General features: G+C 44.4%; 1 protein-coding gene across 2 annotated transcripts in view; it reads right to left on the reverse strand.

Annotated features, from left to right (window-relative positions):
• The window catches only part of LOC131131913 (roundabout homolog 2-like), a 90,362-nt gene that overhangs the window by 55,021 nt on the left and 7,452 nt on the right, over positions 1 to 27,889 (reverse strand). For both annotated transcript variants that reach the window (XM_058076948.1, XM_058076947.1), the window contains exon 2: positions 27,432 to 27,758. In XM_058076948.1, coding sequence (XP_057932931.1) covers positions 27,432 to 27,758 — 327 coding nt within the window. The remainder of the gene's footprint in view (positions 1 to 27,431; positions 27,759 to 27,889) is intronic.

The following is a 27,889-nucleotide window of genomic DNA, read 5'->3' on the forward strand; positions in this document are numbered from 1 at the left end:
CAATCCCGTCTTAATCTTGGGGATGAGGAGAATCAAAGTGCCAGCCCCCAAAAGAACACAAACATCCTCATCCTCAGCTTCCTGTGCATCTATTTCTGTTCATTAAAATGGAATAATCCAGATAAATTAGGATTAGTATTCAGAAGTTTCTTGGTCCTATTAATGATTTGAAGTTTTTTGCCACTGAAATAGTATACCGACAAAAGTATTTGCTGGTTGGATGGATGGTACTACACCCTCTGGGCTTTGGCTTTTTACTGCTTCTTGGTTTTTTAGCATTACAGCTTTTTCTTGTATTTCAACATTTTTTGACATTTTATTGAGTTTCTGCACTGAAAAAGGAGCAGCAGTCCACAGATGGCCCCTCAGCCGCACTTTAGGCACCGCTACTTTGGTGGATCTTCATCGGGGTCGGGCTTGTGGTGTCATTGAGCTCAAAGATTTTATTGGAGGTGCACATATGGACTTCTATTATTTATTATTTTTGCATGTGCAGGAACATCACTGCACTATCTCACTGCCTCCATCTCGCTCAACCTTTTGCTGGGTGGCGAGGTGAGCTGGTGTGCACGCTGGTACCTCCGCCCAGGTTTTGGGGACAGGGCTCCTGGCTGGCGAGTTAGTGACGAGTTGGTGACCCCTGCTCTTGTTTCCTCCATCACTGCTTACGGTTGCTGACATCCAGATATCACTGCTTTATGGCTTCTTTTATTGGATTTATTCTTGTATATTGTATGTAACTGGGTATGGCGTCTACGTCTGCGTAATGGTAATGGTAATGGTTTAATTTCATTTGAACATGCATCAGAATACAACTGAGTGCATCCCATAATCAGTTCACAGTTCCACATGTCCAAAAGGAGTAGGAAGAAGCAAAGCTTATTAAATCCTACCCTCCATCTGGTACTTTTACAATCACTAACTGTTACATTTGTTCACTTCCTGCTTTCCATAATACAGTTTTTTTTTAATACTGTACCTCGTACCGAAGTAGGAGGTGATATGAGCATATGACATAATGTGTACCATAGTAAGTGTCAATATAGTGATATGTATAGCACATCATGACTGGTTCAAGACTCTTCATCCTTGTATTGTATTTATAACATCAACTGCTTGTATTGTTTCTTGAATTGGCTCATCGTTGTGCATTGTTTGACTTCCTTACTCAATCCATTCCATAGTTTGATTCCACATACTGAAATGCTATGGCTTTTTAACGTAGTCCTAGCATAGAAGTGCTTCAAATGTACTTCTTCCCTGAGATCATATTTCTCCTCTCTTGTAGAGAAGTATTGGATGACATTTTTAGCTAATTGGTTATTTTTAGCCTTATGCATTATTTTAGCTGTTTGAAGATGAACTACTATATCAGCACGTTTAAGTATTTGTGATTTTAGAAATAAGGAGTTAGTATGTTCTCTGTAGGCGGCATTATGAATTATCCTTACTGACCTTTTTTGCAGTACACTTAGCGAGTGAAGATTGTTTTTATAGGAAGATTGCGTAGGAAATGTACGCAAACCGAAGCAGAGTTTAAAATCACTAACCGAGGTTCCAGCATGTTTTCCTGAAAATGAATGCAGTTCTTTAAGAATACAGGGTAGTTCAAGGACCTTCTACAACAGTATCCATCACTGAAGCCACATTTTAAAACACCGGTTGTCCATTTGACCATGAATAAAGTGTCCTTATGTTGTGCAAAATTGCAGACTGATGTTTCTCTCTTCACAAGAGACATGTAGTCTTTTTCCAGGCAATGTAAAATTGATCAATAATGGGTGGATTTTATCGTTACTAAAGCCTGTTTCAGAGCCGGAGTGAAATTATGAGTGTTGTGTTGGGCCAATTACTGGCGTTGGAAGGAAGCGCCATTAAGCTCAGCATTTGAAGAAACAGAAAACAGCCGAGTGTTTTCTCCCAGGGGAATGTAATTGATGAGACGCAATGGAACACCACGCCCACTGGAGCATGCTGTCCCTCAGCAAATTATTATTTGGCCGCCAGTCTAAATGCGACTCTACCTAGCAGCCTGACTAGAAAATAGCATCTTGTCATGATATGGACGTCAAAATCTACACCTAGCGTTTTAAAACCCCATCTATCATCTCCATCTGTACAGAATGTGTATGTCACATGATGTCAGCATAGGGTGCTAAGTGTCGACACGTCTGTGTGCGTCTCCCTATCTGTTATCTACAAACCGAGGATGCACAGGTTAGATGGCGCAGAGTGCTTGTGTGGTGCCAATGTGGTTGACGGTGTGAAACTGTTTGCAAGGCGCTGCCTCGGCAACTGTGATGGCTGCCTCCCAGTCCCAGCGGTTTTCAACATACATTTACCGCTCGTAATTTTATGCCTTTATTCCCATAATATTTTTACTTTATTTCAATATTTTCTTTTCCCCAACCAAATGTTCTAAAACAACTTGTTTCTATTGTGAATTTTTTTTTTAATTTATACAATATTTATATTTGTAATATTGTAAAATGATGTTATTTTTCCTCCTCATTTCACACCTTTCCCTGTTCATAGCAGTTAATTGGTTCCAGACCTGGTAAGTGAACTTCCACAAAGTAAGATCCAATATAAAAAACGGCATCTTTTACTAGTGAGAGCATGTTGATGACATTCTCAATAGAGTCCTCTAGACATGAAATAACACCCCTACAGTCGCTTTCCCACTCCTTTTATTCTTTGTTTAAATCACATTACACAGGCTATGGAATCACTGCCGGAAAAGATGGCCCCCACTAGCATAGCAAACTAGCGAGCTAACTTGTTAGCCTCCCCGATTTACTTACTCTAAATTTAAGAAGGTGTTTTCAAATGGAGTGGGGGAGTAGTGTGACAAAGCCAAAAACTGATACGCCATGGCGCGTCTGTCTCGGCCATGGCGCGTCTGTCTTGGCCATGGCACGTCTCACTGGACCTTGCACCGATGTCTCAGATGACAGCTGTCCTATCTAGTCCGTCCTACCTAGTCACTGAGCATGAGCTTATGAAGCCTTCTCAGACGAGAGGAAAGATGAACAATCCCGTGTCAATGGATTCAAAGCCCTGAGAATAGAGTCCAGCGCTTGTATCCACGGGTAAGTCTGCCACGCGACTTCTGCTGCTAAAATCTTTAGAAAACGGATGAAAGGAACCCCATCTTTCAAAAGACTAAAAAATACTGCTTAAGAGCTGGAGGAAATACCTGAGCAGCCGTTTGGCGTAGGTCTTAAAGTAGCGCCTTGTAATCTCCTCACCGGGAAACAAGAGTGAAGTACCATCAAGTGCCCTGAAGTTACGCTTGCATGTATCCATCATGGAAATGCTTAATTTTTACCCAAAAGAAACACTCCTTTTTTTCTAATGAGAACCCCCTCCTCGTCAAATCGGGCTTCATCCTGAGAAGTCAGAGTAATAGCCAGGCAAACAGGATCTGTTTGTCTCCTTATCTTTTAATTGATCAGCAGAATGATGCGTAATAATGAATTGTTTCAGCGCAAAGACGTCAATTGTAGAGGCAACTTTATTAGCCGGGTCTCCAGATCGTATCGGTCGGGAATGTTCATTACGGAGTACCTGACAATCACATTTCCACTCCATTGTATTCATACAAACATGAAACTCCACCTTAAACTCTTTGTAGTCTTTGTTTGAGAGTATGCATGAATTAGTCAGCGGCCCATGGTCCCGTACTCGGCAAATACGGGAAAGTCGGCATGGAAGATTGGGGTTGTGAGCGACACCTCCGTCGATACCGAGAGTTCATTCTGGATGTGAGCGGGATGGTTTGTGGCGTTGGAAGCTGTATGGATGAGTGGAGCTGCGGCGCAACTGGCTGTGGCTCGCTCTCAAAGCCCCCCCCCCCCACCTCACCCACAGAGACTTCCACAACTGTCACATGCCAATGAAGCATTGTCAACCACACACACACACACACACACGTATCGTCTCACAGCGAAAGCACTTTCATTAAAAGAACCACTGGCACACTCGGCCCAGCTGGTCCCAGAGTTGACACTGAAACTGCACATCTGGTGTCAATGCTCCGTTAGAGGGATGCCATCTGCTTGGATGGATGCAGGCAGGGAGGGGAGGGGACGGGATGGGAGGGGCGGAGATGGAAACAGAAGGGGAGTCCAAAGAGATCGGGGAGACGCACCAAACAGGAGCCTCATCAATACTGCGTCGTTTGAAATAAGCACATAAAAAATGGATCTGTTTGTCGGATGTGCTTTATACTTTGCACGCATTAGTCCTCTTCCGAGTAAGAGGATTAGATGTCAGAGTCAGGTTGGCTCTTGCAGCGTTTGGAGCTAATGGCAGTGAACAGATAGCATGCTAAATGATTCCCGCTCTCTGCAAAACACACACATGATAATTCCGTACTGAATGTGTAATGTTATTCAAGTGCACCGGTCGCTCCCTGTTAGAGCGAAGGCTGGAGAAGTCGAACTCGTATGGAATCAAAGCGACGCTCTAACGCCATGTCCACACCAACACGGACATTTAATAAACGCTAAATAATAATTTAATGACACATTCACAGGACATCATGCACCAAGTTATTAGCGACTATTGCTGTTGTTATCGCTGGCTAGCGACTGCCTTCATTACACACTCGATCACAATACGAAAGATAAAGCTTCCAAATGACATCACTTTTCCAACCATACCCCCCCCAGGGCGGCATCCATGCTGCCCAAATTGCACGTAGGAAACTTTCTAGCTACGCAGACGGCGTAGCAGACTAGCTACGCGGACATACATTCCTCCGAAGCCCATAATGGCGTCTTTGTTTTTCAATATAAAGCGGAAGTTGGCGTGCACACACAAAACGCCATTGAGTATTCTTAAAGCAGCCATGTTATGTTTGTCATTGCATTATACTCATCACATGTGGAAATGTTTTTCCAATATGTTTGTATGCGAATGAGTGGCCAACACGACCAAAACCTGTTTTCTACCAATCTGCGTTGGCGTGGACATGGCCTAATTAACCCCCTGTGCCGCACGCATACATCACCGCTTGCATACGTGCAGCACGGCAGCGAGTCGGAAGTGTGACAATGATGGACCATTAACACGTGCAAACATGAAGCCGGCGCATGCCAACACGCAAGATCAAGTCAGGACTAATCATGGCAAGAGTCCGGAACCTGGCTGGAACCACAACAAGATGGCCACCTTTATCTTGCTAACGATATAACTGAGGGAACATTAAGTTAGCATTCGGGCGTGGTAATTGAGTCAAAGTGTCAGCAAGGCATCACATGGACTGAGCCCAATATAGCTCACGTACGGTAAGGCATGTAAACAAACCAAAGTGCCTCCAGCAGACAGCTGAATCACGCTCTTATTAAACCTTAAATTCCAGCTAGACCATTATCCACTTACAGTTATTAATGCTGCCGTTGCCTGCGGGGGACAAATCAGGCACTGAGAGGGATACACACACACCCACACAGACACACACATGTTGGCCCATAAGTTCTATGAGGTCGGTAGCAACTTGTTTGCATCGTATGATCGGGTGTGAAAGCGTTCTCATAAGAATCTTAGCAGGAGATTAAGCCTGGCGATAGATCAATTTTATTGATTAATTTCAGTGAATTTTATGATAAATTAGTTTTTTTCACAGTGACACAATCGCATAAAGAACATACCTGGGAGGCACAACAGCCAAAATGAATTAGCAATTTATTGTTAAGCAAGTTCACCGAGCTCCCGATCTCATCCCACGCCACTGAAGGCTAGGAGCAGCAGGTAGATGCCAGATGTCTGAAAGTGGCGTGCCATGGTGGTGAGCGGTCACGGTGGCACTGTGGTTCATGTCAACACAACACAACTTAGAGCAAACTCTTTGCAGGCTGTTGTCGTATTTACGGGACTTGAAAACATTCCGCCGCCTGTGCCGCTTTGCCATGAGGGATTGGAACGCCGCTACAAAGGCACTTGGGAAAAAAACCAACCCATCACGAGGCATGTTGTTATCAGCTTGAGCAGAAAAGTGCTTCATATGGAGATATGATAACCCGGCGTTACATGCAGGATGACACACGCTCCATTATTACTAAGTCCCAGCCTAAAGGGAGACAAAGAAAGGAAATTCTTCATTTGACTTTTTTTTTTTTACTTCCATAAACCTCGGCTCCGTTAATTAGAAATCCAAAGATGTTCCAGCTGTAGGCCCAGTTAATTAAAAATGCGGCCACTTTACCACGGTTATGCAGAGGCATGTAAAAAGACACGTATGGGCATGAGGGGGACAATAAATGAATAATAACGTCATGTTATTCCCAGGCATGTTTCCTGCCGCACGCCATCACGGTACAAAGTGGTAGTTGATGAAAAGGAGCTACCGACACGGCAAACATGACATAATGATGTGGACATGGCGTCGTCGTCATGGGGTCCACGTATATATGGTGTCTTTCTGTCATGAACACCATCGTCTATTAGCTCGGTTACCTTTCTGCACTCTGCCAGGCTGTTACTTCAAACTCACAGTTTGCGATCATATTTTCTGCACTTCAAGCGGTTTGTCATCTTCCATAATCCTGCTTCTGGTGGCCGCAGCACCTGGACATAATTCCTCCAAGCGTGCACTTTCCCCCTGCGATGATGTGATAGCGGGGTCTGCTCGGACAACGCCGGTACAAGGGGGCTTTTGATTGAAAGCCAGAACAGGCAGAAGAGGGCATGCGGAGGGAATGGGGGGAGGGGGGGGGGGCATGCTGCAAACGAGGCGAGATGTGGCTTTGATGAGGAGACATGAAGAAGAGGGGAGGCTCCGGCTTGGAGGTAAGCGGGTGTGCGAGGAGGTGATAAGGAAGCTGAGGCGCTGCACCTCCAAACAAATACACGCTTTGGCGAATACCACTCCATGGAACCTTCCATTAAACCGTGACTTTCACCTGAAATCACATTTCAATCCTCTGGACACATCATTAGGTACACCTTGCTATAGCAAAAGTAAAGGGGGGTTAATAATGCTCATTATTTGTCATCGTTGTTACTCAGCTTATGTTCTGTGCAGGGGCGTCACTCGGTACTGAGGACAGGGGGAGCTTAGCCCTCTGGAGATGCACAGGATATGAATGAATGTAATTCAAAAAAATCAAAAAAACAAACAAGGAACGGATATAACTTTCCCACTTTTGGACAGATTTGGTAGAGATACTCACTTGTTTTAGGCCACCATTAAATTGACACAAGTACACACAATCTACACTGCAAAACTGCTGCTCAAGCTCCGCAACCATTCTGTCCAGTGGACAGTGATCAGTGATATAATAATCATTATTATATTATTAATTAGCTTATTATTATTACTATCATCATTATTTTTCTTCTGATTATTACTAGGTTGTTTGTCTATATGTGACCTGTGATTGGCTGGCCACCAGTCCAGGGTGGACCCCACCTCTCGCCCGAAGACAGCTGGGATAGGCTCCAGCACCCCGCGCGACTCTCGTGAGGATAAGCGGTAGAAAATGAATGAATGATTATTATTACTACTACTAGTATTAACCTACTTATTGGCTTGCTTATTAGCCTGCTTTGGCCCTATTATATGAAATTTGTCAGAGATTTTTTTTGTAAAAAAAAAAAAAAAAAAAAAAAATTAAGAACATTATAACACTGGTTCTGTGTTATATAACATACGAAACGGCTATGTTTAATATTATTTGTCATTCAAAATATTCTGGGCAATATTCTGGGCATGCATGACAACTCACCAAATGTACAAGTCCGTACATCCATCCATTTTCTACCGCTTATCCTCACTGGGGTGGGGGTGCTGGAGCCTATCCCAGCTGTCTTGGGGCGAGAGGCGGGGTCCACGCTGGACTGGTGGCCAGCCAATCCCAGGGCACATATAGACAAACAACCACTCACACTCACATTCATACCTATGAACAATTTGGAGTGGCCAATGAAGCTAACATGTTTTTGGAATAGGGGGACGGAGTACCCGGGAAAATGCCACGCATGCACAGGGAGAACATGCAAACTCCACACAGAGACGCCAAGCGGAGAATCATTATTAACGTTACTCTTTTGGGTGTCCCGAACAGCTGACCAGTGGGTGTGTACCCTTTGAGGGTGGCTATGAGTATTTGATATGTAGTGTGTAGTGTACATTGTGTATGTTATCCTCACATACATTAACAGGGCGGTTAAGGTGCCCCCAGGGGGTGCTTTGTGGCCGTGAGTGCTATGGACCAGTGCATAGTAATTTATGGTTAGGTTATTTGTTTGGCTGGCTTATTTCAGAAGCCATTAAGATTAATTAAGTGTCGCTAAATGTGCTACTACCAAGTTCACATCTCGCAGATGCATTCTAATCATGTGCTCCATTTTATCATCCTGCTAATAACCTAAGTGAATGGAGACAGCGGCGCTCTAATGCTTGGAGGACATCGAACGCAACGCAGGACAGCAGGATTGCGACTCTGCGCATTAGAGCATTTAACGTGATCATAATACCTACTTGCCAATGTTGTTAATCAACCACTGACAGCAAGAAAAGTTGGAGACAGGAAGGCAACAAGCAGGCAATTAGACACTCGAGAGCCTCGTCGTCAAATCAAATGTTTGTCTGGCGGGAGCGTAGAGAGGGAGGCACGGCCAAACATGCTCAGTAGCGTCCCCGCTCTGCCTCAGATTGGGTTTGCACAAGCAATTGGCTCCAATCAAGGATTAATTGAGCTAACAAAGGAGGGGAAGGATGCTTTAGGAATTGTTTTGTGCAAGCGTTTGTCCTTCTGTCTGATGAAGATATCATCCTGGTGATTGCGTGGCTCTTTACGGCGAATTAGCGGGCATGCAGATGTTTATACGTGTGATTGCGGGCCTGTCTGTGAAGCGCACATTTTCACCATCAGTTCAAAATATACAACCTAAAGTGGCAGGAAACACTTCAAGTACTCCGATCTGTTTTCCCCATTTTGCTTTTTTGGAAAAATGTGTTCACTTTCTACAACATACTGTGGCCAACAATACATGTGTCACAGGCTGCAAATAGCCCCTGTGCCACACTTTGGACACCCTACATGATGTCTTTAAGAGCATCCCTCAAATCATATTTCTGGTTTCAAATGAATCCAACTTTCACAAACATTCTCAGAGCTTCCGAGTCCACAAAGAATTCCACGTCATTTCTCCTTCCGTGTTGGATCACGAAGGGGGAGGGCTTAAATAAGTCATCAAATCTTGTAATAAAAAAGCTGTAAATACTTGATGCTAATATGAATAAGTCAGTAAAATCTGCAAAAGAAAACAAGGAGGAAGTTGAGGTCTGATGTTGAACGTGATTGGCTGTGAGTGGTCATGGGGGGGGGGGGGGGGGGCAACACACAAACTTCAAATGCTAATTTCATAAGATGACTGCTTGGTTCGGCAGCACTTCCTCCAGCTTTTTGCTGGTCATGTCCCCTTGTCACCTTCATTAGGTCATACGGACCCCCCCAGTTCCCCCGGTATTTAGTCGCTGGGGGGACCCAAGGCCAACCCAGACATTGGTGCCCCTGTGTCCTTGTTTCTCACTGACAAAAGTTGTATTCTCACCGTTCTTTAGTCATCAGTGGTCGAACATACCAAGGTAAGTTTCAGGAAAATATCAGTTCCCAACTAGAAAAGGGAGGAAAGCAGAATTTTGTGAAAAGCAACTTTAATATTTTCTGCTTTTGTGACCGCTCCAATATCTGAACAACAACACCAATAAAACAACAGAAAAAAAATATATATATGTTATATTCCCGCTCCACCGTTTCCTTCGTCTCCCCAGTAAAACAGTCCTACTTCAACTAAATAATAAACCGCCTTTACGAGACATTCAGGGGTCCCTGCAAATCTCAGGTTTGCCTAAAGGTAAGTCCATCCCTACAGATACATCTTCTGTTGGTGAAGAAGCAGCTAAAGCCAGACTGCGCTTGGAAAAAGCAAGTTGGTGTCCTGGCGTCATGAAAATGCCGTCTGAGCTTTATTGGAATTGAACGGTAATGGAGGAGAACAACACACTTATCCAGATGAGGCCGTCGCTGTTGGACCGTAAGCCCGTCTCATGGAGGATTTCCCATCACCGTTGCTGTGGGGGCATCATCAAAATATCAAGCAGGGAAAATATATTTAACGTAATTGGAACTTTGTGAATTAATCCGCACGCCGTCGCCATTCCGGGGAAAAGAATGCTTTGTTTTTTTTTATTTTTAATCTTCTGTCAAAAACGACACTAGGCTCCAAATTCATTACGATAAAAGCTCAATACAAAGTGCTGTGTTGTGTTTTTCTAATAAAATGCATGAAGAAAATGGAATGTCCAATCCAATAGGTTTGATTCCCGTTTGCATGGGAGGTCATCCCAATGATGAATGAACCCTCAAAGCTTACACTAACAAACGTCTTCCAGGAAGGGCCACTCACTCAAGAAGTTCAAGGAAAACATGCATACCACTTTTTAATAGCAACACTTTATGTACATTATGGACTTATTATTTATTGTTGTACTTAGATATTCTTCATACATTTTCTTCTCATAATATTATTTCATTGCCGTAATATTTTGACTTTATTCCCATAATATTATAACTTTGCCCCAACCACATTTTCCAAAAACTTGATTTTCTTTTGTTTCTTTACTTTTTTCTTGACTATTTCAACTCCATGATACTGAAATGACATCATTTCTTTCTCATATTACGACTTTAGTATAATGATACAATATTCTTTTTTCTCTCTGAATAATGAGACTTTGCCCAAATTCAGCTGGGATAGGCTCCAGCACACAAACCCAATGTGGATAAGCGGCAGAGTAAATGGTCAGATAGATGGATGGATGGATGGATGGATGGTCGGATGGATGGACAGATAGATGGATGGATGGGCAGATGGATGGATGGGCAGATTGATGGATGGATGGGATGGATCGGTGGATTGATAGACGGATGGATGGGTGGATGGACGGACAGACGGACGGATGGATGGACAGATGGATGAATTGATGGGAGGATGGATGGGGGGATGGGCGGATGGATGGATGGATGGATGGGCGGATGAATGGATGGGCGAATGGACGGATGGATGGGCGGATGGATGGACGGATGGATGGGCGGATGGATGGATGGACAGCTCGATGGGCAGATGGATGGACGGATGTATGGATGGGTGGATGAATGGGTGGATGGACGGATGGATGGACTGACGGATGGATGGGCAGATAGATGGGCGGATGGATGGACGGATGGATGGACGGATGGATTCCTTCCCTTAAATTTCAGCTGATTTTTTCCATTTCTTTTTTTGTTTTTAATCATCCAGTGAGACTCAACTTTCTTCAATAAACGCCTTTTCTTCCGCCCATCAAGTCTGGTGCTTGTGTGTCTCACACAACATTACAGTCACATTACCAACATTAATGAGGAGTGCTTTTGCATAAATATAGTTTTTCTTGGAGTAATTATAGGCAGGAATCATGAAAGGAAGACAAAACCAAGCAGGTTTCCCAACAGTTGACTGCCGGTACAACCCAACTGTCCGCCCCCACCGCCTCCAAGCTGTCCCAAGTGCGGCCATTAAGAACAAGTGAAAATGTTCTGGATCCAACATCAGACTGGGGAGTTCTTCACGAGATGAAGTCGACTGCATCGTTTGGAATTTGCTCCATCGGATATTCTCGGGAGACTTGTTTACAACAATTCCAGCCCTGAGCGTGAACGTGCCACAACACGACCGCTACCCCTGACATTTGTGTGTTGCAGTCATTGCCCGGGGCAAGGCCAAAGGAACACCACTGACCATAAATTGTTTCATCTGTTGGCTAGCAAAGTGTCTGCTCCCCGGTGGACACTGGATGCACTCAGGGCCGTATCAAGCCCTCAGCCTGATCGTTTCCGGGCTCCGTGACCCTCGTGACAACGCCATCCACCCAACATCCATCACGGGAAATGACGAGGTCTCTGCTTGAAATGCAACTCCGCACGCGCTGACAGAAAGCTGTCGGCTGATTTTCTACCAGCATCCATGGAGAAAATCCTGCGTGGATTCAGAGCGGCTTGGCTTTTCTGATGTGTAAGAGTGCTGGAGACAGGCCTAGCAGCTTTAAGCAGATTAATTAGGGTGTAGCGAAGGCTGTGGGGGAAAAAATAGAAAAACCCTCTTTCTTCCATAGGTGCCATATCCACTGACAGCTTTGCATACATAGTGATGCTTGAATTATGCACACTACCAGCCGCACACACACGTAGAAGAGACACCGCTGGAGGGCAAAATAGCAGGCATAACCCCACTCATGCTCGCTCGCTCTCCCTCTCGCTCTCTCTCTCCGGTGATCGTCAAATAATCATCGCCCGGGATGTGTTTATTCTCACTCTGTTTTTGCTTGGAACGTATTCCCCCTTGTTTGCACATTTGCAAGAAAAAAGCCATTCTGGTGGGGATAATTTTCACCCCCCCGTCGCGTGGTGTTACTGTAAAGACAGCAGCCTGGGAGGCAAATGTGTTGTGAGGAGGAGGGGGGGGGGTCTTTTGCTCCACTGAAAAAAATAGTAACATTTACTGAGAAAAATTGTGTCAACCTGTGAATTCTGTAAATCAGTCAATTTGTTTGCTTTTACCACATGAAATCAAAACAGGATTGGTAAAAAATCTTATTTTGAAAAGGTGTTCTCTTAAGTTGAAAAATTGAATATTTGCTATGTGGCTGTTTTGTGTTGACTATTGGTTGACTGTTATTAGACCAGATATATAGAAAGACAGGTTATATGTAGTATTATGGTCACTAGGTATTGTCAAGAAAAATGATGTTAGATGACATCACCTTTCACACTGCATGGAGACTGGATACTGAGCCAGCAGAGCCCAGCCCACATGTTATGGCCGAGGCGGACACGCCATGACTGAGACGGACACCCGTGGCCGAAGTGGACGTGCCATGGCCGAAACGGACACACCATGGCCGAGACAGACACCCCGTTGCCGAGGTGGATGCGCCATGGCTGAGACGGACACGCCATGGCTTTCTGAAAAACGTTCTTAAGTTTAATAAATTGGAGAGGCTAACTAATTAGCTCAGTGGCTTGCTGAGCTAAGCAGCTGCCTGTTCTGTCCTTATAGAGATCCCATAGCCTCCGCAATGAGGCGTAAACAAAGAACAATAGCAGTGTAAAAGTGACTATAGGGGTGTTATTTCATGTCTACAGACCTCTAATAATGTTAAAACCTGTATTTAGAAAGTCAACTAAGAAAATATCGACTCATATCGCGGAAATGTATTGAAAGCAGTCGGGTCTGGAACCAATCAACTCGACAAATGAGGGATTAAACAAAGACTGAATTGTGTAGTTTTATCAAATCCAAAGTTATTTCTTTCAGTGCGGCTCAGCAGTGATCAAAGCGGCACCAACTCAACCGTTATCTTTCATCGTCACTGCCTGATATTGAAGAAAAGACAAGGGCAAAAAATAACCATCACGCCCCTCCCCTCCCCTCCCGCCTCCCCCAAGTTCCTCATCACCATCATGATTTTCATCATTACACCAAATATGACCGAGAGCAGAATCCCACAATGCTGTGCAAATGTCGGCGTGAGTTAGCGTCAAGAAAACACAAGAGATATGCATGCATCATCTGGCCAGGAGAACATCACTAGTGGGGAGACAGCCAGAGGCCCTAAGGAGGAGAGGTGGAAAGACGGGGGAGGGGGTGCTGAGGAGGAGAGACTGGGGTGGAGGGGGTGGGGGGTGCACAACACAACAACAGATGGGAATGGAGAGTAAAGTGAAAGAGAACAAGGTGCACCATTAGCAGAGAAAACAAGGGATAGAATGAGGGAGATGTTGGGGAATAATACAAAGGAAGCAATCAGGGAAAATGGAGGACTAATATCCTCCCGCTGCATTTAATCTCCACAGATTTAACCATCAAGCATAATCTGCACAGGTTGACAATACACCATGTGGCCTAAATCTCAGCCAATTACAACGCAGAGCACTTTGGGATCGATTTGACCTGGGGGGCATCGTGTGTGTGTGTGGGGGGGGGGGGGGGGGGTACATTTAAAATTTGGGAGCTTTCTAAGGTGGGCAGACAGCTGGAGACCCCAAGCATGTCGTAGCCCCCCCACGTCCATTTTATGCCCTTCACTGACCAGATTAAAGGCCGGATGACAAACGCACAGAGGCTGCAAACATCTGTCCTCAAACACGCGCTCCGTTCCTCCGCACGCTGCCACGGCGTTGGTCACTCCTCAGTCCCGCCCCCCCCGGTCGCCGTGCGGACAACATCTGCAGCCATAAAGCACTGCACATCAGCTACTGGAGCATGACACCGAGCTAACCTACAAACAGCGAGGGTCCGTCCTGAGCACAAGAGCATCCGTGTTGTGGAGCCCATCAAGACCCCGTTTTAAGTTTCCTTCACCAAAAACACCAAAGGCCACGTTTTTACCCCCCAGCCATTGTAAGTGACAACAAATACATTTCCTTTTTACAGCAAAAGCTACATTATTTCATGAATGATATTGACATTTAACATAATTAATGCACCTCATGGCGAGCCGCGCCTGTTATTCCTCTTTCGGAGTTTATTCCAACCTTAGCACAACAGCAGCCCCATTCCACACCATCCATATCCACCCCTCCGTAATTCTGGTTAGCTGCTTACAAACCTTATTCGCCTTTCCAGCAGCTCTGCCAGTGTACAATCCTATCCTGCTGTTAGCTTTAATTACGGTAAAATGGCCATGTGGTGATTAATCGTGATTAATTCATTTGAAAACTGTGTTTTTAACACGAACACAGGAGATAATTGGTCCAGCATGGCGCCCAATGAAAACAGTTACTCCCTGGGGCTGGTTCTCGTCTGAGTCAGTGATCAAAACTAATCGACATTCCAAAGGTCACGGCGGCTTTATAGATGACCAATCACGGCTGAGGCATCCGCTACGGAATTTTCCATCTCTGCATCCTCTCCCAAGTCCACTTCAAGCCTCAACAAGAGACAACTACTCACCCTCATTCAGGGCTTGACAGCAAAGCATTTTGACATTTTTTACATTTGACAACAACACTTAGCAATTAATTGGTTACTCGATTAATAATCAATCTGTGGATTCATGGTTCGGATCCCTCTTATTGCAAGAAAGGGTCAACAGAAATGGAAGGTAGAACGAGCACTAATTCTTAGTGTGGGGGTGTCCAAAGTGTGGTCCGGGGGCCAGCTTCTTACTGGATGGTTTTTACTGGCACATTGTGTGGCACAAAATACAGCTAAAATGTAAAATCAGCAATCATTTTATGAAAATAAAGTGAAAATATTGGGGGTGTCCAAAGTGTGGTCCGGGGGCCGGCTTCTAACAGGATGGTTTTTACTGGCACATTGTGTGGCACAAAATACAGCTAAAATGTAAAATCAGCAATCATTTTATGAGAATAAAGTGAAAATATTAAGAGAAAAAAAAAGAAAGTTGTAAAAAAGTCAAAATATTAAGAAAATCATGCAATCTTAGTAGCATGGAGTTGAAATATTAAAGGAAAAATATTTTATTACAAAAAAATATGCTATTTCCCAATGTTTTTAATGTTTGACTTGTGGTCCCCACCCCCGCTGGAGGGCCTACATCTGGAGGAGCATGCGTTTAGTAAATATCACGACCTACTGCGGACAATGTAAAGTTTTTCCAAGCACGTCAGCCCAGCACCGCCTGCATGAATGAACGACCCCCCCCCCCCCCCCCCCCCAGTAAAAGGGCTGTAAAGCCCTTGCTCCTGTCGTGAATAAAGCATGCATTTATGAAACATCCAGGTAGAACACGTCCCAAAACAGGTGCTTCAGTTGGGAAAAGATGCTGCGATTCATCGGATTCCATAAATTAATAAACCTCCACTCTCTGAGGTGCATCGTGGCTGATGTGGACTTCCTGGGAATGGTAGGACGTAGCGGATGGAGATGTTGACCTTGGAGATGAATGGATGGACAATCGGAAGGCTGGGATGGAACACTTAGCGTTTCTAACGTGCCTTTGGCCTAGATTGTTGCTTGTCGGGGAGGACACATGAATAATAAAGCAACCATGGAGACCCTGTCTCACTTCATGTTCCTCTAACTTGGGGGTGTCCCAACTAAAGACATGCTAGGAATTAGTGTATACATACTTTAAGAATATTTGTCATATTATTGTATTATTTCGTCTTTCAATGTTGCTTATCCTCACTAGGGTGGGGGTATGCTGGAGCCTATCCAGCTGCCTTCGTGTGAGAGGTGGGGTCCACCCTGGACTGGTGGCCAGCCAATCACAGGGCACATATAGACAAACAACCATTCACACTCACATTCATACCTATGGACAATTTGGAGTCGCTAATTAACCTAGCATGTTTTTGGAATGTGGGAGGAAACCGGAGTACCCGGAGAAAACCCACACATGCACGGGGAGAACATGCAAACTCCACACATAGAGGGTGAGGGTGAAATTGAACCCTGGTCTCCTAGCTGTGAGGTCTGCGCGCTAACCACTCGACCACCGTGCAGTAATATATTTATACATATAATTTTCCTTGATGAATGCTGACATTCCACAATGAAAAAGTTCTGGATTAATTAAGAGTAGATTAATCTGAAGCTTGTTTGGATTAATCTTGGAGATGTCCTCCATGTCCTGCACGCAGCACGCCAGCTGCAGTTTTAATGTCATCAAGGTTATTTTATTTCTCTGAGCGTAACCCCCCCCTCGACCATCTTCGTATGTTCATAAGTGAATCGAAGGCCAATAAAAGGCTTCTTGATGCAGCTGAGTTTGCACAGACGACAGCTGCAGTAATTGAGTGCCGGCGTTGTGCGGCGTGCGGCGTGCACGCCCACCAGGTTCGTCTAATGGCCAATCTTAAGCCTGTGCCAAGTCATGTATAATCAGATGTGAAGCCATATTTCACAATTTCATGTTAAGACATTACATCATTCCATTACAGCCAGTAATGCACCAAATATGATCTTAGCAGCATAGGATTGATAAGAAAGAAAAATCATGACAATCATTTTTGTGATAATTGATTGATTGATTGATTGATTGATTGATTGATTGATTGATTGATTCATTGATTTCAAATAGAGTGGAACCTTGGTTAGCATACACATGTTTTCCGGTTAGCATACAATACGGCGTGCGTCTTGTCGGGTTATTAATACACTGCACTGTGTTCTTAATGTACTTTACTGTAAGTTGTCTTCATCACCAGCGTCGGAACCTTGGATAGCGTACAACCCGGTTAGCGTGCTTTCCGGTTCACATTGTACATTTCTGCCAAAATGCAGCCTTAATTTGTGTCCATTTTCCAGCTAGCGTAAAATATGGCACGCATCTGGTGGTGTTATTAATACACTGCGTTAGTCCAATTATGTTCTTAATTGTGTAATTGTATCGTGAGTTGTCCTTGCTAGCATCCTATTAGCTTGCTAATGGAGTGGAGCCTCATTTAACGTCAGTCTTTTGTTTAAGTCAAAAATGTACGCCGAAATTTTACCTCGGTTAGCATACATTTCCTGGTTAGCATACAATGTGGCGCATATCTTGTGGTGTTATTGATACACTCAATGAGTCCAACTGTGTTTAATTATTTAAAATTAACTTGCTAATAAAGTGGATTTTTTTAGCTTGCTTTTAACATAAAAAACGTACTACGCTCCAAAAAATGTACACCAAAATTCTGCCTTGGTTTTCATGATTTTTTTGGTTAGTGTCGCATATGGCGTGTTTTGTTGTGCTATTATTCCACAGTACGAGTCCAACTGTGTTCTTGATGTATTTTTCTGGTTCTGTTAGGTAAAACTGTTCCAGGCAACCCCCACTGGAACCCCCAGTTCCAGTTTGCAGAGAGGCTCGGGGCCAAAGGGGATGTTTTGCTACAAATGTTGGTCTAGACTGCCGGACTTATTGATCCCTGATCTGACCGACTTGCATGCAATTGGCTAGCCATGCTTTGTATTGATAAATCAATGGCGCTGGCGGTCGTGCAGAACTAGCAAATAGGTTTGTAATTGTGCTTTTTCCTCGATGCCGCCGCCCAGATAGTTAAAAACATACGACACCCATGACCAAGTAGGCTGACAGCCAAAGACACAAAGAAAGGAAATGGCTGTATAAGAAGATATTGCAAGTCTGTGTGTGTGTTTGTCAGGGAGGGGCCGCTTGCTATGAGGGATGGACTTGCACGGTTGCGCTGAGACAATAAAAAAACAATTGTGCAGCTGGAGGGATTGCTACGTCTGTGTCAAAGGTGAATTGCGTTGTTTGACGGCCTGCTACCTCTCATATACGGGAGCCAAGGCTACACTTCACTTCCAAGCAAAGACATCAAGAAAACAGATGATAAATAGCGACATAGAATGTACCAGCGGATGCGAGTGTGCTGGGAGTCCAGGGCGAGGATCACACACATTGTTGACGCTCGTGTTGCATAATGAATTTACATACACTTGTCACGACACGCGGCCGGGCAACATTTGGTATGCGTCTTCACATCATGCAATATGCTTTCCTCCCCCAACCAACTGTAACAAAGTACACCTCGCCTCTTAAAGGTGTTTGCATGGTCCAGTTAACACCAGATGCTAGCCCGTAGCTAACTTACCAAGCAGGCCTCCAAGGAGGCAGCATGGTCCAGTTAGCACCAGATGCTAGCCCTTTTTCTCACTGTCTTAGGCCAACAAAAAAAAAAAAGAAAAGGAAGCATGAATTAGTTCCTCCTGCCTAGGTTGCCGTTGTATTTGCAAGTTGAATACCACAATTTTATTTTACATAATTGTACATAAATCACTCACCACCTTTCTTTAAATGTGATGTATTTTTGTCAACATGAATCATTTCTAAGCACAAAAATGACCAAAGGAAGTAAAACACAAATATAAGGCATGCTGAAAACGCATTCAAAGACATTGTGATGATATGTTTTATTCCACACTGGTCACAAGGTGTCAGTAATGCTGCATTGATGACACAAAAGCCACTGCAGGAAGTACTGCACATAAAACAGGAAGTAGAAAAACAACAACAAGGAAGCCAAGGAGTCTCTATTATATCGGCTATGTCATATGTTCCATTGTTATGTTTACTATGTTGGGTAGTAGGGCTGTAAAGGTGACTATAGGGGTGTTATTTTATGTCTAGAGGGCTCTAATAATGTTATGAATAAGCTTATTTTATAAAGTAGGAATCCTACTTTGTGGAAATGTTCTTCTCTCAGTCGGGTGTGGAACCAACGAAGCGCCATAAACGAGGGATCGCTGTAGTCTGTACGATTTGGTATTTAGTCAGCAACCCAGGGACTGCCTGTCCATGGCGTCCAGCTCAGACTGCACTCAGATATTTTGTTGGCACCTTTTCTTCTGATTGACATGCGTGAGCTTCTGAGGTGTTCGTCCGCCTTTTGCTCGCAGTTAAGTGCTCAGAGTGCAAAGAGGCAGAGGAAGCTCAAAACACAGCGCTTCTTCGTAGAGCAAAAGTCGTGTTTGTGATTTGTGGGCTTTGATCGTATTCTTCATCATCACCTGAAGGATTACTGAGCAAATGGATTTCTTCTTTTACTCAGAACTGTACCATGCAAACTCGGAGGCAAGCGATCAATTTTTTTTTGCATTCACAGAAGTCGAATGTCAGTAGAACGTAGACAGAAGAGGAAAAATATTCTATTAAATATTGTTTTTTGTCTGACTGCTTGGAACGGAAAGTGGCGTTCCAACTTGGTCGTCATGAAGGTCCAATAAGAAATCATGGAAATAAAATCAAACTATGGAATCAAACTATGGAATGGATTGAGTAAGGACCTCAAACAATGCACAACGATGAGCCAATTCAAGAAACAATACAAGCAGTTGATGTTTGCTAAATACAAGGATGAAGAGTCTTGAACCAGTCATGATGTGCTACATATATCACTATATTGACACTTACTATGGTACCCATTATGGCATTGGATGCTCATATCACCTCCTACTTCGGTACGTGACAAAAATAAAATAAAAAAACTAAAAAAAAAAACTTAAACTATATTAGGAAAACAGGAAGTGAACAAATGTACAGGTTGACATGGCTCAGGTGGCTCAACCCGTTGCTCAATCCCCAGTTTTTTCGTTCAACAGATTTATACATTTCAACAATCATTCTTTGTTTTTACAGACTACTATTTTAAATTGTGTTTTTTTTCACAGACCATTCTACACCATTCCAGCATTAAAATGTTTGCTAAATACAAGGATGAAGAGTCTTGAACCAGTCATGATGTGCTATATATATCACTATATTCACACTATGGTCATATCATCTCATGCTTGACAAAAAATAAATAAATAAAAATAATTTAAAAATAATTAAAAAATAATAAAAAAAAATACTTTAACTATATTAGGAAAGCAGGAAGTGAACAAATGTAACAGTTACTGATTGTAAAAGTACCAGATGGAGGGGTAGGATTTAATAAGCTTTGCTTCTTCCTACTCCTTTTGGACATGTGGAACTGTGAACTGATTATGTGATGCATTCAATTGTAATCTGATGCATGTTCAAATGAAATAAAACCATTACCATTATTTCAAGATACACATACTGTAAACGACCAGTGAAAGGCTTGCAGACTTGATTGCTGCCAAAGACACAAACAACACTTGGGCATCAGCACCCCACAGTGCGGTACACCGTGTGATATCCTAATTTATGACGTCGATCAGCAACGGTACGGCTAACTAATAAGAGAACAACTTTTGATGAGCAAAAACCCAAGGGTGCGAGCTGCCTCTGACAGGCATCCAGAAGATGGGGGATAAAGAGAGGATACTGTAAGTACACAAGAGGACCGTGTGACTGGCAACAGATGGTGCAATGTGGCCAACATATCTACTCACAGAAAACATTGACAATCTGCCTAGAAACACACAGAGCTGGCAGCCACCGAACTTTGGATGATTGCAGTCGGAACGAGTGGATGCCTGATGAAGGGCAACTTGCCACCTCTCTAAAACTCCAGAGACCCATTCCCCGCCGCAGCCCTTCTGAACTTAAAGTGGTGTTCTACATTTTCTGACTGCCACTGAAAGCACTTAATAGGTGCTTAATGGATGACCACAATCTAATTTTCGCTTTACAACAAAGGCCCCCCCCCCTTCCCCCGCCCGACTCCCGACTGAAGCTTGAATAAACACAAATACTTCCTAATCCACCACCCGCATGGCGTATGCCAGCTCTGAAGCGCAAACACCGCACAGAGGTGGGCATAAATGATTCCATCCATGCGAGGCGCTTTGTGAGCGAACACCATTTCATGCCTGGGGAAAGCATGGCGTTGACTCTCAAATTATGCCAATTAGGCTAATGTTGTTTACCGCACAGTCCGCGGCGCTCAACGGCTCAAAGGAATGCTCGACACTAAAGAGGACAAAGTGACAAGGAAGCGGAGCACGAGAAAAAGACGACACAAGCAGAGGTCAAGGTCATTTATGACAACCCTTAGGACATCATTTAGATGAGGCCGATGATGAAATGATAAAAAAGTTATGTCCACAGAAAAACCCAAATACTCATGAACAGCCAAGATAGAAGGACACGATACCGTGCACACGCCAAACAAAACCACACTTAATTGGTTCGATGGATTCCATAAATGGAATATTTTCAGTTAGGGAATAGAAATCCTGTGTGTGACTTTCTAAATAGAGCCCTGTCGACATGAAATAACACCCCTACAGTCATCTTTACACTCCTATTATATTATGTTATTAAGTATATTATTAAGTGTTTACAACACAATGCACAACTCTTATGTTGCAGGGATTGAGGTGGTTGCTAACTAACAAACCAACAAGCTAGTGAGCTAACCAGAACCTTCTGGCATCACGTCACATCAAGCCAAGTCAAGCCAAGCCAAACCAAGCCAAGCCAAGCCAAGCCAAGTCAAGTCAAGTCAAGTCAAGTCAAGTCAAGTCAAGTCAAGTCTTGTCAAGCCAAGTCTGGTCAAGTCTGGTCAAGTCAAATCTGGTCAAGTCACGTCAAGCCAAGTCTGGTCAAGTCAAATCAAGCCAAGCCAAGCCAAGCCAAGCCAAGCCAAGCCAAGCCAAGCCAAGTCAAGTCAAGTCAAGTCAAGTCAAGTCCCGTCATGCCAAGTCAAGCCAAGCCAAGTCAAGTCAAGCCAAGTCAAGTTATGTCAAGTCACGTCAAGCCAAGTCAAGCCAAGGGTCAGGTCAAGCCCCAACCGGGCAAACAAAAACCCGAACCCCCATCTGAGGAAAAAAAGAACCTTGAGAAGGAACAAACAGGATCTACTGTATTTGTGAGATGCCTCCAGTGGTCTCAGAGTGAAAGAAGCATTGCTTCATTTCAGCAGATGTGAGCTGACGTTCGTGTGAGGGCCACAAACTTCCTGTTCCTCCTTTACGTATGTTGGTCCCCCCATAAGCAAAGACCTCGCCTGATGATTGTTTTAACAAGTGACGGGACATCAAAGTCGCTGTCATGGACTTGATTTTGGTGCTAATGAAGCTGTCGTTCCGCCTACAGCTCCCGTCAACACATCGCACATTTGTGACTTCCTGTCCTGGAATAGTTTGAGGGGGACGCCGTAATTCCATCAACAGCCTCTTGTGATGATGATTAGTGCCAGTCAGCCGGTGGCCCGGAGGTCAACCGGTTTGCTGATGTTACTCTGAAGCCACGCACTTTTGAACACCGGGGAGGCAAATAGCTGGGAAAGTGTGACAACTTCCTGTGACAGCAGGTGGTTACTTCCTTATAAAGTATTTTTTACTATGCGGCAACGATAGAGAGCCCTGGAGGGTCTTGGACTCAAGCAGGCCTCTTTGGTAATAAATAACAAGTCATAGGATTTGGGTGGGATGGTTGATAAATGGTCGATATGTGGAATTACAAGTATTGCAGTATAAGAGTACTAGTAATTAAGGGTGTTCATATTCAATGTTAAAGGTCCGCCGGTACACAGGAAAAAAAACAAGATAAGAACAACCACTACGACAAAGTAAGTAAGTCACGTCTTGTTTACATAATGTCTTCTAAACACTATTCCATGATAGTGACAAGGCTGCAAAGCGTTATACATCTATCTACATCTTTTCACAGCCATATGTTGATGGTGGGGGGGGACCAACCTCAATCTCCATGCCCCCCTGTTCTGCAAGTTCTTTGTTTCTTTTCCAAATATTTCTCCCTTCTTTTCCCTTCAGTTCCGCAAACTATTAACCATCACACAAATATAATATAGTATATAATGGATGTAAACACCCTCCACCTCGTACAGTGCCATGTTTGCTTAACTGAGTGAGCGACAGCACTCCGATTGGGACGGCTCACTCGTCATGGATGGCGCCGTCAACGAGGAATGCCATTTTTGATAAATGACTCTTTGCTCTGAAAAGCTGAAAAATTATTTCAGGGACCCTTCAAACAGAACAGAGCAGTTCCGATGTAATCAAAGTACGGCTACTGGATGAACTGACTACAACGGAACAACTGCCCCCGCCATCCCCCCACTACCACCACCACCACTGGTGGTAAACAAAAAAAACAAAAAAAAACAAAACAAGGCTCAGCATTACCGGAGGGGGTACTGCCACCCCCATGAAGGGGTCATGCAATTAGGCATCCCTGAATGTATCGTACTCAGACTCAAAGACTGCTGCCTTTGTGTTTGATACCCTCAAGAAAAGACACTCTCTGCATTGGAACAAACTTTTCAATGCATTAGCGAATGAGCTCATATTTGGATGTGCTTTTTACTGCTTATGTTGCTGATGTGAAACAACATTTATGGCAAGCTTCACCGTTAGATCATAAAGTTGCCGGCCAGCGGGAGATGACAACGACGGTTCAAATTCCACAGAGTTTCAGCAGAAGCTTGGGGGTGAGGGTGCTCGTAACAAGAAATGTGGCTTGGCTCCCCATCACAAACATCGAGGCCGCAGAGCTGCAACAATTAATCCGTGAATCAATGATTAATCAACGATCCAATTATCAGTTAACTCTTTGGGTTGAATGTAAAAATTTCAACATTTTGTCATTTCAGTCTCTTAAATGTAAATATTTGTATATTATAAGCAGAGCTATTATTTTTGTGTTTTAGGTCAAACATTTTTCACATCAAATAAATCATCTCAGACTTTGGAAAAAACGCTGATGTCCATTTTTGGTTGGCGTCCGATGCTGCTACCAAACCAATAACTGTCTAACAATAACTATCTATGACGCTTATTCTAAATAGCAGAGTTGGGCAAACTACGGCCCGGGGGCCACATCCGGCCCGCCAAGTCTTTGAATATGGCCTGCCTGTTCTTTCCAAAGTATTTAATTTAAACTTAACATCCAACCTGGCATCATAGCCGTTTTATCAATTTTGTTATTTGATGTGGTCTGCTGTTTACCAAGTGCTCCTGAAAAAGGGGACACAAGCACATATAGCAGATTGCATTGACACTTTTACAGATACGATAATTCCAGGTGGACTGTTACGTGTAATAATATATAGTCTGGACCCCCATCAATTTTGTTAAATCAATGCGGCCCATGAGTCAAAAAGTTTGCCCACCCCTGCTCAATAGGGTCTTGGGGGTATGCTGGAGCCTATCCCAGATGACTTTCAGGTGTCTGTCTGGGACCACCTCCTGGCTAGCATGGCTAACACCGTCTCAGCGCTGATGTGAAGGAGCAGCGACTCTCCTCTGACCCCCTCCCATCTCTTCGTTTGAGTCCAGCCACCCTACGGAGGAAACTCATTTCCGTAATCTCGTTCTTTCGGTCGCACTCATGACCATAGGTGAAGGCTGGACACCCGAAAAGTGGCATCCATCTCATTCCAAAAGCTCGACACTCAACTGAAATCCAGCCCAGTAGCTCTGAAGGTCACATCCTGATGAGGCCATCTGGACCACATCATCTGCAAATAGCATAGACGAGATCCCGTGGCCCCCAAAATGGACTTTCTTGTTCTTCCCACAAATTCTGTCCATCAACAAAATGAACACAATCAGTGACAAAGACCAGCCTTGAACTTTGTCCTCTACCAATTACTCGATTAATCAAAACAAGCTTCAGATTAATCATTAGCTGCCGCCCTAAAAGGGAGCAGCGTCCGCAACTGTTTTGGTCAGAAATAAACGTTAATTGGCGAACTAACCACAGCTTCATGAAAGATTCATCAGGCTGTGCTTCGTTGTGGCAGATTACACACTCCACATCAAAAAGAACACGCTTTGGATTTAGATGCTATGTGCCTCTTGATCTTTCATGCAATTTTCTGAGCTTGCAGCAGAACACCCCCCCCCCCCCCCTCCACCCCCCTCCACCCCCCTGCTAACATCCCACAAATGGAGTTCCTATAGGCAAAGAATGGATGTGAGGATGAATCTGAATGCAAATAGACTGTATTGTATTTGCAGCGTGGATGTGGCCTCTTTTCATTGGTGAGGATAAACGCAGCCATGTCATTCTCCAAGAACAACTGTGATTCTGTTTCCCCCTGAAAGATTATTCAGCGTCTTCATGAAAGGTACTGCGGTGTACAATAGCAGCGTTTCACGTACATTAAGGGCTTGTGTCATTCATTTCAAATGCTGGCCATCTCTGTGGGCATCTCCATTCCCAGACAGCCTTGGCTTGATCTGTTGGAGTCAGAGGAAAAGCAGCAGTAAAAGCAGACAAGTGCCAAACGTAAGAAGACAAAGAGAGAATGGGGTTGTATAAAAGACACAAAGATGTCTTCTATTAGAGGCTGGCCACTTATCTCTCGGCTTTACCCTTTTATTTTCTGACTTCCCCGTGAAGCCAAAAAGACGTTCCAATGGCTGAAAAGGCACCGCAAGTCACAGAGCACTAATGTAACCTTTCCAATTGAAGCTTGGGTTCAAACACAGCATAAAGTCATGGGATCGCTGTGTTTTGTAGTAGAACTCAACCCAAAAAACACAGTAATTCTGTAAGAAAATACCACAATAATACCACAATACCACAATACCAGTATTGTGAATAATTCAAGATAACATAAAAATTGCATAATATTACAGAAATAATACTTCATCCACTCAGAATAAAAATGATTTGAGTTTGGATACCACATTTACCAGCATATTTATTGGGGGGATGGGGGGGGGGGGGGGGGGGGGGACAATACATCAATACAGTCTTGGCTTGATACGCTATGAATCCAACGATAGTACAACCTAGTATCCAGTCCTTCTTACTCCCAGCTGTACACAAACTACACTTAAATCATTCATTCATTCATTCATTCCCCGAGGGTCACGGGGGGTCTTTGGGCGACCCTGGACTGGTGGCCAGCCAATCACAGGGCACATATAGACAAACAACCATTCACACTCACATTCATACCTATGGACAATTTGGAGTCGCCAATTAACCTAGCATGTTTTTGGAATGTGGGAGGAAACCGGAGTACCCGGAGAAAACCCACGCATGCACAGGGAGAACATGCAAACTCCACACAGAGATGGCCGAGGGTGGAATTGAACCCTGGTCTCCGCTGTGAAGTCTGCGCGCTAACCACTCGACCACCGTGCCGCCTATACACTTAAATCAAAGTATTAAAAAGTAGCTAGAAAACCGTTATCAGTTCTCAGTAGTCGTGTTGAGAAGCGTAAAGGTAAGGCATGACAACATAACAACACAAGTTGACCCACAACAGCTCTTCCAGTGACTTCACTCGCCCAGAGGAGGGAAATCACACGTCTAACAAACCAGGACAGGAGTGTTTGTGGGAAATTTCCAGCTTCCGTCTCTTTTACTTCCCTAACTGAGGGAGAAATGGAGAGCAGGAGAAACAAGTGTGGGTGTTTGTGTGTTCAAGCAAGTATCTGCGCTGCTAGTGTGTGTGTGCGTCTGAGCGTGAGTGCATCTTGTTCATGGCAAGAAATCAGCTCAGTTTAGCACATAATGGAAATGTGAATCGCCCCGAGCACCTCACCCACACGGGGAGAGCGCTGGCTGCGAGCGGGATGCATCTTTCCAAATCCAAATAGTGAAGGGGAGTTTGCTAGGTTAAAATCTGGGCTCCTTTCTCTCTCCTCCCCTCAAGCAATCCGCAGCTTGCCCATACATTACTCAAACAGGTCATCCAAACAGGTCTCATAGCTGGCTGAAAGCATATTCACACACATATGCACACACACGCTGTGCACTTGGCTAAGCACCCATTCACACACACACACACACACACACACACACAAACACCGGGAGTCGTATGTTCATTGAATCGGTGACGTTGCACATATTATGACATATGACGCATATGGATCCCGAAGCCAGAATCGGTTATGCTTAATTTACCACAAACTCCACTTTTGTAGGTGGACCCTGAACACATCCTCAGCACACACAGCACATGGACATACTTTAGGTTCTCTATGTTCCCACCCTGGCCCACGGGGTTACTTACGTGCCACCTCCAGAGATGCGTTCCGGCTCACGGCCTCTCCCAGATAGTTGCGGGCCACGCACACGTAGCTGCCATCGTCGGGCTTGCTCCTCCGTCCGTGGACGATGCGCAGGAAGAAGAGGGACCCGCTGGGCAGCAGCATGCGGTGCGAGCGGGGGTTGTCGCGATCCGTCTCGACACGCTCCCCGTCCTTGTACCATTCCACCGTAGGGGCGGGGCGGCCCTCGGCCTTGCAGTTGAGAGTGGCCGGCTCCCCCTTGGACACAATGAGGTCAGAAGGGTGCTCCACGATGCGGGGAGTGGAGTCTTCCTGGCGAAGGCGAGACCCTAAAGGGAGGAAGGGTGCAGAATGTTCCGTTAAAGTCAGCCTAATATCTGCTATCAATGTTTTCGTTCCTGTTCAGCGGTGGAGGGGTGCTTTTTTTATATGCCGCTTAGCCTCACTAAGGTTGTGGGTG

This window comes from Doryrhamphus excisus, chromosome 7 (genome assembly GCF_030265055.1).
Source record: "Doryrhamphus excisus isolate RoL2022-K1 chromosome 7, RoL_Dexc_1.0, whole genome shotgun sequence".
Classification (NCBI taxonomy): domain Eukaryota; kingdom Metazoa; phylum Chordata; class Actinopteri; order Syngnathiformes; family Syngnathidae; genus Doryrhamphus; species Doryrhamphus excisus.